The sequence below is a fragment of the Mustelus asterias genome, chromosome 11 (assembly GCF_964213995.1).
Source record: "Mustelus asterias chromosome 11, sMusAst1.hap1.1, whole genome shotgun sequence".
In the NCBI taxonomy this organism is placed as follows: Eukaryota; Metazoa; Chordata; class Chondrichthyes; order Carcharhiniformes; family Triakidae; genus Mustelus; species Mustelus asterias.
This window is the reverse complement of record NC_135811.1, coordinates 23,640,436-23,653,404: the sequence shown is the minus strand read 5'-3', so window position 1 is coordinate 23,653,404 and position 12,969 is coordinate 23,640,436. Positions and strand designations below refer to the sequence as shown.

The 12,969-nt window shown below is 39.8% G+C and overlaps 1 protein-coding gene across 1 annotated transcript in view; it reads left to right on the top strand.

Moving 5' to 3' along the window:
* fhip2a (FHF complex subunit HOOK interacting protein 2) overlaps window positions 1-12,969 on the top strand; it is a 67,325-nt gene that overhangs the window by 20,234 nt on the left and 34,122 nt on the right. Inside the window, exons 2-5 of the mRNA XM_078223254.1 lie at window positions 1,762-1,840; window positions 6,082-6,251; window positions 10,948-11,052; window positions 12,042-12,164. Of these exons, the coding sequence (XP_078079380.1) occupies window positions 1,762-1,840; window positions 6,082-6,251; window positions 10,948-11,052; window positions 12,042-12,164 (477 nt within the window). The remainder of the gene's footprint in view (window positions 1-1,761; window positions 1,841-6,081; window positions 6,252-10,947; window positions 11,053-12,041; window positions 12,165-12,969) is intronic.

The window sequence follows — 12,969 nt, the reverse complement described above, 5'->3', positions numbered from 1 at the left end:
CATGGAATATTTTTGGCATAGAAGATTTTTAGCACAGAAGCTGACCATTTGGCCCATTGTGTCTGTGCTGGCTGAAAAAAAGTTATATCCTGGCCTGAGGTCACAGCCAGGAAGATAACTGGATTCAAGGACAAATGTACCTATGAACTGATGGAAGCCACTAAGGATAATTTCCTGATGTTTAGCTGTGGGCAGAATTTCTAATCACCATTGTCTTAATGGTGGCTAGGCAGTTACATCCTGTTATAACAACATTTGGGTCAGTAAAAAGGCTAAAAATAGGTGCCATAGGCATATTTGTGAAATTGACCCCTTGTTCCCAGATGACGATTGCTGAAGGTTAGCAGTGAAAATTTCTTAAATAAAGCATTTCTGAAGTTGAGAAATATTATTCCAAATAGTCTTTATATTACTGTTTGCATGTGTGCAGTAGGCTGAAGTCACTGACAGTTGCATTTATGACATTCTTACTCCATAATGTTGGGATATTTCCATTCATTGATACAATGGCATCCACAAATAAATTAGTGCCAGAGTTTTCTTAAGTAAAGATTGCTGACCTTTTCACACTTTTATGACAAAGAACAATGCTATCTGGCGCATTATGCCTGCACCGGCTCTTGAAACAGTGATCCACATAATCCATTCCTCTGCCATTACCCATGCCTTGAAAACAAAATCCAATATTTATCTAGTTCCCTTTAAAACTTATTATTGATTCTGCTTCCAGGTTGTTTCCGAGAAGGCATTTGAAGTCCTAACAACCCAATGTCCAAGATAATATCTCTTAAGCTCTCCTGTTCTTTGGTATTGATTCCTCTTGTTAGAAACGTGCTAATTGGTGGAAGTTCAGCTTATCAGTGTATTTCAGAATTTTTTGAACACTATCCGGTTTTCTTTTAACCTTCTCTGACCTACTGGAAAAAACTCCAGTTTTTTTTCAATCTTCCGTCTCTGGTAATTTTAGTGAATATCCTCTGTGTTCTTTTCATAATTTCATTAAAAAAAGTGCCTCAGTGGTCTGAATTTTGCAATTCGATATGACTTGGTGTTCTCTATGGGGGTTCTGGAAACTGCATGAACAGGTCAAGCAATGGCGTATCGCTTTAACCAGACATATTGAAGAATCATCGCACGGTCACTAGGAAGGTAGAAAGCAAAATAAAGAGAGGGATAGAAATATGGGATGAAGAGAATAATAGTAGGGGGGCACAGTGATTAAGCACTGCTGCCTATCAGGGCCAGGGACCTGGGTTCGATTCCTGGCTTGGCTCACTGTGCGGAGCCTGCACGTTTTCCCTGTGTCTGCGTGGGTTTCGTCTGGGTGCTCCGGTTTCCTTCCACAATCCGAAAGATGTGTTGGTTAGGTGCATTTAGCCGTGCTAAATTCTCCCTCCGTGGACCCAAACAGGTGCCGGAGTGTGGCGACTAGGGGTTTTTCACAGTAACTTCATTGCAGTGTTAATGTAAGCATATTTGTGACACTAATAAATAAATTTAAAACTTATAAGGGATAGAAAGAAAAAGTTGTTTTTAACTCAGCTTTAATATTATAAGCCAGAGACCTGGCTTTTGGTATTATAATGTCACTGTCACCGCTAAATATTGTATAAATTTCTTCAAAAAGAATATTATTCTAAAGCTATGATAGATGATTCAGAAATGAGGCTGTCATTTAGTGAAATACTTGGAGTATTGCTCAAAGCTTTGCATCTCAATAGGTCTAACCTGCTGTTGTTATTTCCATTTTGTATTTTATAGTTGGCACCTTCCCTTCCACTGCAAGAAGACTTTGTATTTCATTGGAAGGCCATTACCCATTATTACATCGACACATCAGGTAAGGGTCTTTACATTATATTTGTTTAATTGGTTTGTTTTATCCTATGACAGCAAAATGTTGATGTATTGCAGTGCAAAAAAAAACTCCTAGCTAGATTCCCAACAGAATCAATAATTAATGAGGAAAATTAGTGGAGGCATGAAGTTCCATGGCCTTGCCGCAGAAATTTCCTGTTCAGTTTCTATTTTTAGTTTTGATCCAAAGTATTATTGAAGTACTCCTACTCTATCCACACAATGTTGAAGGGAATCTGTGATTGATTACTGCAGCAGCTAATTTCACAGGCAGCAAGTGCTCAACTCACAGGAGCTATTTAAAAGCCGAATTTGAATTCCGATGATAGTGAGTAAGAGTGTGTCGAGTCTTTAAGATCTCAACAGTTGTCAAGCAGCCAGGTCCACTTTCCCCAACAGCACTTTGGCCAATCTCTGATTTTAACCAGTGCTGGTTGAACAGTGTTATTGGATTAGTGATCCAGCGGTTCAGACGCCTATTCTGGGGGCCTGGGTTCAAATCCCCCCACAGAGGCAGGTGGAATTTAAATTCAGTTAACAAATCTGGAATAGAAAATTAGTCAGAGTAATGGTGACCATGACAACTATAAGAACATAAGAACTAGGAGCAGGAATAGGCCAACTGGCCCCTTGAGCCTGCTCTGCCATTCAATAAGATCATGGCTGACCTTTCCGTGGACTCGACTCCACTTACCCGCCGCCCACCATTACCCTTAATTCCTTTACTGTTCAAAAATGTATCTATCTTTGCCTTAAAAACATTCAATGAGGTAGCCTGAACTGCTTCATTGAGCAGGGAATTCCGCAGATTCACAACCCTTTGGGTGAAGAAGTTCCTCCTCAACTCAGTCTGCTCCCCCTTATTTTGAGGCCATGCCCTCTAGTTCTAGTTTCACCCGCCAGTGGAAACAACTTCCCTGCTTCTATCTTATCTATTCATTTCATAATCTTATATGTTTTTATAAGATCTCCCCTCATTCTTCTGAATTCCAATGAGTATAGCCCCAGTCTACTCAGTCTCTCCTCATAAGCCAACCCCCTCAACTCCGGAATCAATCGAGTGAATCTCCTCTGCACCCCTTCCAGTGCCAGTATATCCTTTCTCGAGTAAGGAGACCAAAATTGTACACAACTATCGTTGATTGCTATTAAAAAAAAACCTTATCTTGTTTACTAATATTCTTGAGAGAAGGAAATCTGTCATTCTTACCTGGTCTGGCCTACATGTGACTTGACCCACAGCAATCTGGTTAACTCTCTCTGAAATGGCCGAGGAAACTACTCAGTTCACGGGTAATTAGGGATGGGCAACAAATACAGGCCTTCCCAGCAATGACCACATCCCATGAAAGCATAAAAAGACAGTGAGCAGAGCAGGTTACTTGCTGACTGCAGGAGCAGCTAATGCAACAACCAGCTGGAAATTTCCTGTAGCATTTGTTCACTGAAGAGAGGCACAACAAAGGTAATTGAAATTCAAGTGCCGGAACAAGGGTGGCACGGTGGCACTGTGGTGAGCACTGCTGTCTCACAGCTCCAGGGACCCGGGTTCGATTCCCAGCTTGGGTCACTGTCTGTGTGGAGTTTGCACATTCTCCTCGTGTCTGCGTGAGTTTCCTCCAGGTGCTCCTCCCACAGTCCAAAGATGTGCAGGTTAGGTAAATTGGCCATGCTAAATTGCTCCTTAGTGTCTTGGGATGCATAGGTTAGAGGGTTAGCGGGGTAAATAGGTGGGATTACGGAGATAGGGCCTGGGTGGGATTGTTGTCGGTGCAGACATGATGGGCCGAATGGCCTCCTTCTGCACTGCAGGGTTTTTATGATTTCTATGAACTGACCAACACCTTGTGGAGAGGAGGCAGGTAGATTTCTTCAACTGTCCATAATTTTTACAATTTTAATCTTGCAACATGATTTTTTTTGTCATGCCAAGTCACTTGATGTAACTAACATTGTGTTCGGGTTAGCGTATTGTAACCAAAGTTTTAGCTTTTTCTTGGCTCCATTTCCATCTAGGAATTAGTTAAAATGCTGGTTAGGCCACAGCTGGAGTACCTTGTGCGGTTCTGGTCACCACATTATAAGAAGGAAGGGATTGCACTAGAGAATGTGCAGAGAAAATTCACCAGGATGTTGCCTGGGCTGGAGTGTTTCAGGTATGAAGAGAGATTGGATAGGCTGGGGTTTTTTCCCTTGGAGCAGAGAAGGCTGAAGGGGACCTGATTGAGGCGTCGAAAATCACGAGGGGAATAGCTAGGGTGGATAGTAAGGAACTTTTCCCCTTAGTAAAGGAATCAATAACCAGGTGCTTAGATTTAAAGTAAGGGGCAGGAGATTTAGAGGGAATTTGAGGAAAATGTTTTTCACCCAGAGAGTGGTGGGAATCTGGAACTCACTGCCTGTAAGGGTGGGAGAGGCAGGAACCCTCAACATTTAAGAAGTATTTAGATGAGCATTTGAAATGCCATAGCATACAAGGCTATGGGCCAAGTGCTGGAAAATGGGATTAGAATGAATAGTTGCTTGATGGCCGGCATGGATATGATGGGCTGCAGGGCTTCTTTCCGTGCTGTAGGACTTTATAACTAAATTCACCTCCTTGGCTGCAGAGTTGTTACCAACTGCTCTTACTCAGCTTTTAAACTTGTCACAGGGGTGCAAATGTCAAATGGGATAAATGGGATTTAAATGCGCCTTTAATTTATTAAATTTATTGCTTTAATTTTCTAATATGCCTTAGTTCAATTCTTTAGAGGTCCATCCTGACTAGTTTTCGAAATTGTTGGTGCTATTATTAAAGTTTATTTATTAGTCACAAGTAGGCTTACATTAACACTGCAATGAAGTTACTGTCAAAATTATGGGGAGACGGGTAAAATTATGGGCATAATGGTAATGTCATGGACCAGTAGTACAGAGGCCCAGCCAGGTCAATAACAAATCTCAACTACCATCGATTGTCATTAAAAACCCAGTTGGTTCACTAATGTCCTTTTAAGAAGAACATCTTCCATCCCTACTTGCATGTGCCTCCAGATTCACAGCAATGTGGTTGACTCTTCATTGTCCTCGGAAATAGCCTAGTAAGCCACTCCATTCAAGGGCAATTTGGAATGGGCAACAACACCCAGGTCCCATGAAAGAATATAAAAAAAATAAAAATCTAATTGTGAATTACAAAGCATTTTTGGCAATGATTTCCATTTGTTCACTGTGCTGCACTTTATACCTGGAAGTGCCCCAATATATATTTGCACTCGCCATCATGTTTTTCATGTCCTGTCCTTGGGTTTTGCCCGTGGGACTGTTGATCAAAACTATTTTTTATCTTTGCATCTTTTAGAAGTTAAATGCATGTTAAGTTGTGTGGTTGTGATTTGGAACTGTAACATTATTTCAGGTTCTGCCAAATGTTTGTTTTAATTTGGCAATTAATGTTTTAGGTGCCTGCTGCTACAAGTATCACTGGATGATTATACTTGTACTCACCATGTGTGAGAATCTAGCAAGTCAACATTTTTAAGTTCAAAGTGTCATTTTGTCCTTAAAACTAAATTTATAAAATGGCCAAATGTGACAAAATTTAATAGGTTTTACTAAATATCTTTCCCTAAGCTTGGTATTCAGAGTTAATGCAATTTTGATGCATCATTTTTTCCAGCATCAAATAATTTACACTTTGTCCCCCTTTTCTTATTTTCAGTACTATCTTGGCATAGTCGCCAGATAAACGGAGGAGGAGAATTGGATCAGTTGTTCCAGAATCCTCATTCTTTGAGTGTAGTTTGTCCTCTTGTACCAAGGGTTGTTTTTCTTTGCCATTGTGCGTAGCTCTCATTTTGAACATGTGGGCATTTGTTTAATTTTTGCTATATATAATTTTATTTGATAAGTATTTCCAATTATTAATTCATAAGAGAATGTGGATCTCATATGGAGCCATGGTTCATGCATGACACAAGAGGTAGGAGGTGATCACTGGGCTCGAGTGTCTAATAGTGACTTCAACAAGTCACTATTATTTCTGTGACTTTCCCCTATTCTCACTTCCTATCCCCTGTTGGATATAAGATTGAAGAAGTCTATATCAAAGGACGCCAAGCATTATTAAAGCTTAATTTCTCTTGTTTGAATGTGTTTGCTATTTGATTAGATGTTCATCTTGAAAAATAATCATGGGAACATGTGAACTGGAAAACATGAGCTGTTATGTTTTTTTCACAGATGATAAAGCTCCAGTAACAGATACAAGCATCCCATCACACCTGGATCAGATGCTGGATATTTTGGTTCAGGAGGAACATGAAAGGGAATCTGGGGAGACAGGGCCATGCATGGAGTACTTACTGCATCACAAGATTTTGGAGACTCTGTACACATTGGGAAAAGCTGATGTATGTTTTCAACATTGATGCCGTATTGTTCCTTTTTTTTCAATCATGCTGAATGATATGGCAGTTTTCAAAAACTTTTGGAAGACCATTGATCAAACAACTGCGTAACAACTAAAAGTGAAAATGTAGATTATGAGTAGACCTTCCCAATATCTGCGCTTCTCTTATAAATGTAACTTAAATTTCACTCAGGACGCTGTAAAGACAGATTAGTCATAGTAGTTTGTTACATAAGTTACTTTCTAAACAATTCAACATTTAATTTGCTGTTTTATTTGTCCAAGATAACACCTAAATTAAAATAGATGAGCACTTTCAGAAGCTTATGGTATCTAACCACCAGAATTGAACGCGCATTTTGGTGTTAAAAACACCCACTAAGAGGGAGGAAGTATTTGGGTGGTAACCAAGCTGGATTCCTGTTGTGGTGTAAAATATTCCATGATACTATTCTTTAAAAGGACATAGACAAGTTGGTGGAATGGGCAGATGAAGTTCAATGTGAAGAAGTGTGATGTGTTGCATTTTGGTAAGAATATAATGGGGAGACAATATAAAATAAGAGAAAAAATTCTAAAAGGGGTGCAGGAGCAGAGGGACCTGGATGTATATGTCCATAGATTAATGAAGATGGCAGGACAGATGGAGAGAGCAGAATGCCTTAACAAGCTTCAAGGCCGCGAACTGCTTAAATGCAGTCAATCCTGTAATCAAACGTTGGCAGCCAATTTGAGCATAGCAAAATTCCAAGAACATGAAATAAATGACATGTTTATTAGTTTTTAGAGACTCTGATTTGAGGGATATCTGTTGACCAGGATGCCAAAACTCCCTTGCTCTTCTACGAATACCACAGGTTTAAAGCAGCAGGTGTAGATGTATCTGTATTCAAATCTATTTAAAATCTATTTAAAATACTTTTGAGTTCATGTCTGATATTTCTTTCAACATAGTATTCATGCTGGCAGTTTTGAAAATAAATTATATCCGCAGCATAAATAAAAATATATTGACATTATGAAACAAATAAAATTTGCAAAACAACATCAGATTCCTAATGGGGAGCATTGTGAAAATAAGATGCGCAAGTATCATAAAACCAAACTCATACCAGTGATCGAAAGAACTGAAAAACAGAGCCCTTGTTTCCTTTAGTTAAAGTACATGTATTCTACACAGGAAGTCTTTGCTTAACATCATGAATGGGTTCCTGGAAAATGTAATATTATGGAGTGCATCATTTCCCATAGCTTCAATGTTATAAACAGGGATTACGGTCCTGGGGGAAAGCTTTTGGAATATACATTTCTACGTAAACATATACATTACAATTATGAAGTTAAGAAAAATAGAAAATATCAACAATAAATTTATCCTACTGTGAGAAAACAAAGTTTGGGCACTCACCAAGTTGCAAAGCTTTGTTTCATTTAGGGGAATGGATGAGTACAGATAGAGTTGGGTTTTACTAGAGGTGAGTAGGGGTTTTTTGAGGGCTATTAGTAGGACTCTTTCTTTGAAAGGTTCTTTGCACTGGGGCTTTTAAAGATTTTTTCCACTGACAACTGCACTTAGATGTTTTCTTTTCTCTGTGGAGCTCTCTATAGCTGCTTTGTTAATACTTCAGTTCACTTTGAACTATGTTCCCTGTCAGGGTCTTCATCAAGATGGCTATTGCCTCTGCAAGCTTTTTCAAGGCATTGATTTTGAGTTACTTGCATTGGCTGGCTGTTCCTGCTCAGCCCTCCTCCTCCTCCTCTGCAGCCCTCAGTTGTTCCATTTCTTTAATCAATACCTCTATGGGAGACAAGTAACTCTGAAACGTCCTTGGTGTTTAGCTCATCCAATCTGATTTGCATCCCGCCTTGTTGACAGCTTACTGTTGTAATTTAGCGGTAGAAAGCACTTCATTGTCACTGGCTTTTAATTGGTTCATCATGAATGAATTTAATGGGAAAGATTAATGAATAATGCCACAACAATTCAAGACAACCAAGATAGTATTGGGCAATAACTGCTGTTTTGCCCAGTTCACCTGATCACAATGTTGATATACAAATGGCCCCTGCACCCACTCTACCCATTTATAGAAAGCAATGGAGTGTTTACCCAATAGTCTTTAAAGAGACCATTGGACACCATTGCAACATGGGGTCTAGCACAAATAAAAGTCTTGGCTGCTCCTAGTCTGTCTGAGGCTTGGACCCACTCCCAAGATTGCCTGCTCCCCACTTCATCCGAGATGCAGCTCTTGGAAGCTCAACATGGGAGTAATGCAGGAATGTCCAGATGTATGAGTTCAGATGTACAAGTAATGTTAATGCATACAGTAGCAACGCAGTGGAAATGCAGGATATTGGAGAGCAATGTTAACATAAAACAACACTTTATGGGTTGACGTTAAGTGAGGATTTCTTTCTACTCAATTAGATTGTAAGGATTGATGAAATGACTGATCAATAAAATGACTAGTATGTAACCTTCAGATTAGTTACTTTATTAATGAGCGCAAACTATGAATCTAAAATAAAAACAATGGGTGCAATCCTCCCATTTGCACTCTTAAGTGGTCCCGCTGGCATTAGCAGCACCTGTCAGGTGGGATTCAGCCACCTTAACTAATTAAATATATGTAAGCCACAAAATATGCCCTTCAGCCTGGCCTTTTAGAGATCAGATGGCATTTGTAAATTGCGCCCTGATCTCAGTGCTGACAGCCCCCCTCCTCCATAATGGACATGGTGACACCCGCTGGCAAGGGGAGCACTCCCAACCACTCAGCACAGAAGTGCATTCCCCCTCCCCATCCAACCCTCAACAACTTAAAGAATGGGTCACCATGCACCCCCATACAGAGGTCTCAACACCACCCACGAGAGAGACACTCCCAGATGCCCCCCCAGGACCCCTAGTGCCAACCTTGTACTGCCCACTGGCACCCTAGCAGTGACACTTTGACCTAGTGCCTTGTACTCTGAGGGGGTTGGGGGCAAGGAGATAAGCGGTGTGCCCATGGGACCTCTGCCACTGCCAGGCTGCTGAGAGAGGGTTCCCCCAAGGGACTGGGGGGAGGGGGGGGATGGGGGCTTGGGTGGCCTTGGACTGGGGAAAGGGCTTGACCTTAGGACTTTGCCCCAGGATAGTGGTTGAATGGCTGCTCTTGACCTAGTTGCCCTGGGAAAGATGATGTTCAGTTTCAGGACGGTAAATTCAGACACCACTCTGGGACAAGATATTCATTATGGCCTATGTCCTCTAAAACCTTTGAAGTTTCCTGGTCACTTTGACATCCATGCCCCTAGGACACCTGGAAACCTTCAAAATCACTGCAGCACTCCATTCCACAATAGGGATTGGCCCAGGTGTTAAAAGCCCTCTTTAAAGTGTTCTTATAGAAATGACCGGTCAGAATTTCCTGGGAGATCCCCATGCTTTCTCTCATAGCCAACAACTGCTGTTAAACTCCTTTGAAGTGCTTTGCCGTTCAGTTTCACTGGGGGGAGGGAGGAGAGTACCCCTGAAAGGTTAACATCTGATGGCTGCATTCTTTGAAGTAGTTTGATTGACAGGCATGGGTTATTTACCCAGGAGCAAAGAGCCGTGTTTGTTTTTCTTTCTCTTCACAGTTAAATGTATCTTGAGCGCTTTGTAAACACTGTGGTTAGAAAAGAGGAAATTACACTTCATAAAATATTCAACTTGTCAGTAAAAGTCTCAGTGGTTTATAAGCATTGCCATGAGGTTGGATACATTGGATTCAGCAGTCAGTCAGGATTCTTGCCAGGGGCTAGCCGGCTCGGTGAACCCTGGTCAATGTTCAAGTGATGCTGCTAAAAATGTTGTATGTGCAAATGGCCTTTAAATTTCTTGTATCTGTTCATCGTTATTGCAAATTATTACTTTGTATGTTTGAATTTATGATAATATGACTAATTTAAACAGCACTGAAATGTTATTTTTACTGAGGAATGATTTTAATTTAGCCCTCAAAGTTGTTTTGTTTAATAAATGTAATATATTTTCTCCCCAAGCTATTTAATTTTCACATATACATGAGCTGGACCAGTAATCCAGAAAGCCAGGTCAAATCCCACCATAGCATATGGTGAAATTTGAATTTAATAAAAATCTGAAATGAAACGCCTAATGATGACCATGAAATCGTTGTCAATTGTCGTAAAAACCCATCTGGTTCCCCAATGTCCTTTTAGGGTCAGAAATCTGCTGTCCTACATGTAACTCCAGACCCACAGACTCTTAAATGCCCTCTGAAATGGCCCAGCAAGCAACTTAGTTCAGGGGCAATTAGGGGTGGGCAATAAATGCTGGCCCTGCCAACAACATTCACAGTCCACGAATGAATTAAAAAAATACATGCAGAATTCCAAAACTATGACTGTCAGAGAAGTCCTGAGGTTAATGAGCAGAAAGAACTAGGCTGATGTTGAGTTTTTTTCAAGAAAATGTTGGCTCAGTATTGTAAAACCATAATTATGCCATTGTCCCAAGTTTTGATGAAACAAAATCAGTGTCATTCCAGTGAACCATGTGTGTATTGTGCACCATAACCAATGTGTGTATTATATACCGTAACCAAGCAGGTGCTTATATTAAGAAATTTGAATCATTTGTTGAATTTTATTTTCTTAACCTGAGTTTAATTTTCCGTTGTTATTTTCTTCTGTGTGGTTTGTAGTGCCCACCAGGAATGAAGCAACAGGTCCTGATTTTCTATACAAAATTACTAGGAAGGATCAAACAACCTCTGCTGCCACACATAAATGTCCATAGACCCGTCCAGGTATGATCTCGCTGCAGCATCTAAAAGTGACAGGTGCAGACATTCTGCCACAGTGATGTGCTAAATATTTTTGGAATTGTACAAATGCGTGCTTTCTGTGTTGTAAACAGGTGAACTAGCAGCAGGTCTAGTTTGAGTGCAGAATATTATAAAATAAAACTTAAGGAACATTTGGCAGTTACTCCAGAACTGAAAACATGATTCTTCAAACTCCCTTATCTTGCAAAGGAGTTGCCCTTGTTGCCCTTAGCTTGGTGGGTCATTGCTTTGTCCAGTGTAGAGCTAAGCCATACAAATAAGGAAGGCCCAAGCTTGGACTTAATCTATGAAGAGCTAGGTGTTCAGTATCTGTCTAGCAATTGTATGAATTTAGTAATAGTGTTCCAGACTAGGCAGGAAAAATGGATCCTTTTTGCAATGCAGTGACCCATTCTGCAAGGTATATTTTTGAAGATGTCAGTTGCGTACTGGTCCAAAGTCTATTGTGGAATCCCCAGCAATCTAAACTTGCATGTGAAGAATATCTCCTTGGGAGGAGTACCAGAAAATGGGCAGCAGTCCACCTGGGCCTACTAAACAGTGTTAGTCTTGGCTATCACACTTATGCATGGGGACTGGTTCCTTCATCAATGCACCCAAGGCTGCTGGCACTTGAGTTGTATATCAGCATGAATTATTGGATTAAAGATTGGGCTATTGTGGAAAAAGGAGAAAAATACAGAAACAAAAGCCCATTTTCTATTACCCTGGCATAAACCAATGTTATGATAAATGAGTTAACTAGTGGCATTTTCAGTTTGGCAAACTGCTATGTTTTATACCATACTGACTGAAATTGGCTAAGAATATTTCAGAGATTGAGCCTAGGTTCTTCCTCGTCCATATGAATCAGTACCTGCTCATTTAGTGCAAATGTACAAAATATTTTTTATTTGAAACAAAGGTTTTTTTTAAGATTCCACTTTCCTGCTACATATTTCTTTTTACAGAAATTAATTCGACTCTGTGGTGAAGTTCTTGCTGCCCCAACAGAAAATGAGGAAATACAATTTCTCTGCATAGTCTGTGCAAAATTGAAACAAGATCCCTATTTGGTCAACTTTTTTCTAGAGGTTTGTATACCATGTTATAACCGTTTTCATAAACCTGTGAAACTTCTGTCTAGTTCTTGGGTGTTCCTTTTGTTACTTTTTGTGTTTCTTGAGTTTTGAATAACTGATGTGATGGCATTATTGACCAGAAAAAGACTTAAATGGAAAAATTGTGCCTGATGCCTCCTCCGTTTCTCATTAGGTTATATATTTTAATACGTATGTGAGGAAGTTGCTATTAACTATTAAAACCATCTTACTCCACCTTTCCTATTAAATATGCAGCTAGATTGTTGTTGGTTTTTTTGGGCCATCGTTTTAAATAGGATATAGTACTATATTGATGTAACAGAATTCAACCAATTTTGGTTATTTATTGGCTAACATGAAAATTATTGTTCATGAAAATCCAATTGGTTCACTGATACCTTTCCAATAGAAGAAGAATCTGCTATCCCTACCTAGTTTGTCCTACATGATCTATACCATATGCTGCACTCCTAATGCTTTCTGAAGTAGCCAAGCAAGCCAGGGAAATATAAAAACAACTCAGCAAATGATGTGTGCCATGCCTCTAACTATAATGTTTATTCAAGCTTGTCAAATTAGACAGTATACGTTAGATATAAAAGTATATGGTTGTTTAAAAACTATTTAATTTTTATTTATGACAGACGTTGAGTACTGGCCAAGCCACAGCATGATCACAACAGTAAGAGAATGCTATCTAACATTACTGCGAGAGGACTTCCTTACTGACAGAACACATCTTTGTTCTGGAAGCTGTGCTTCTTTCTGTTATGGAAAGTTTAATGTAGCTCTACAT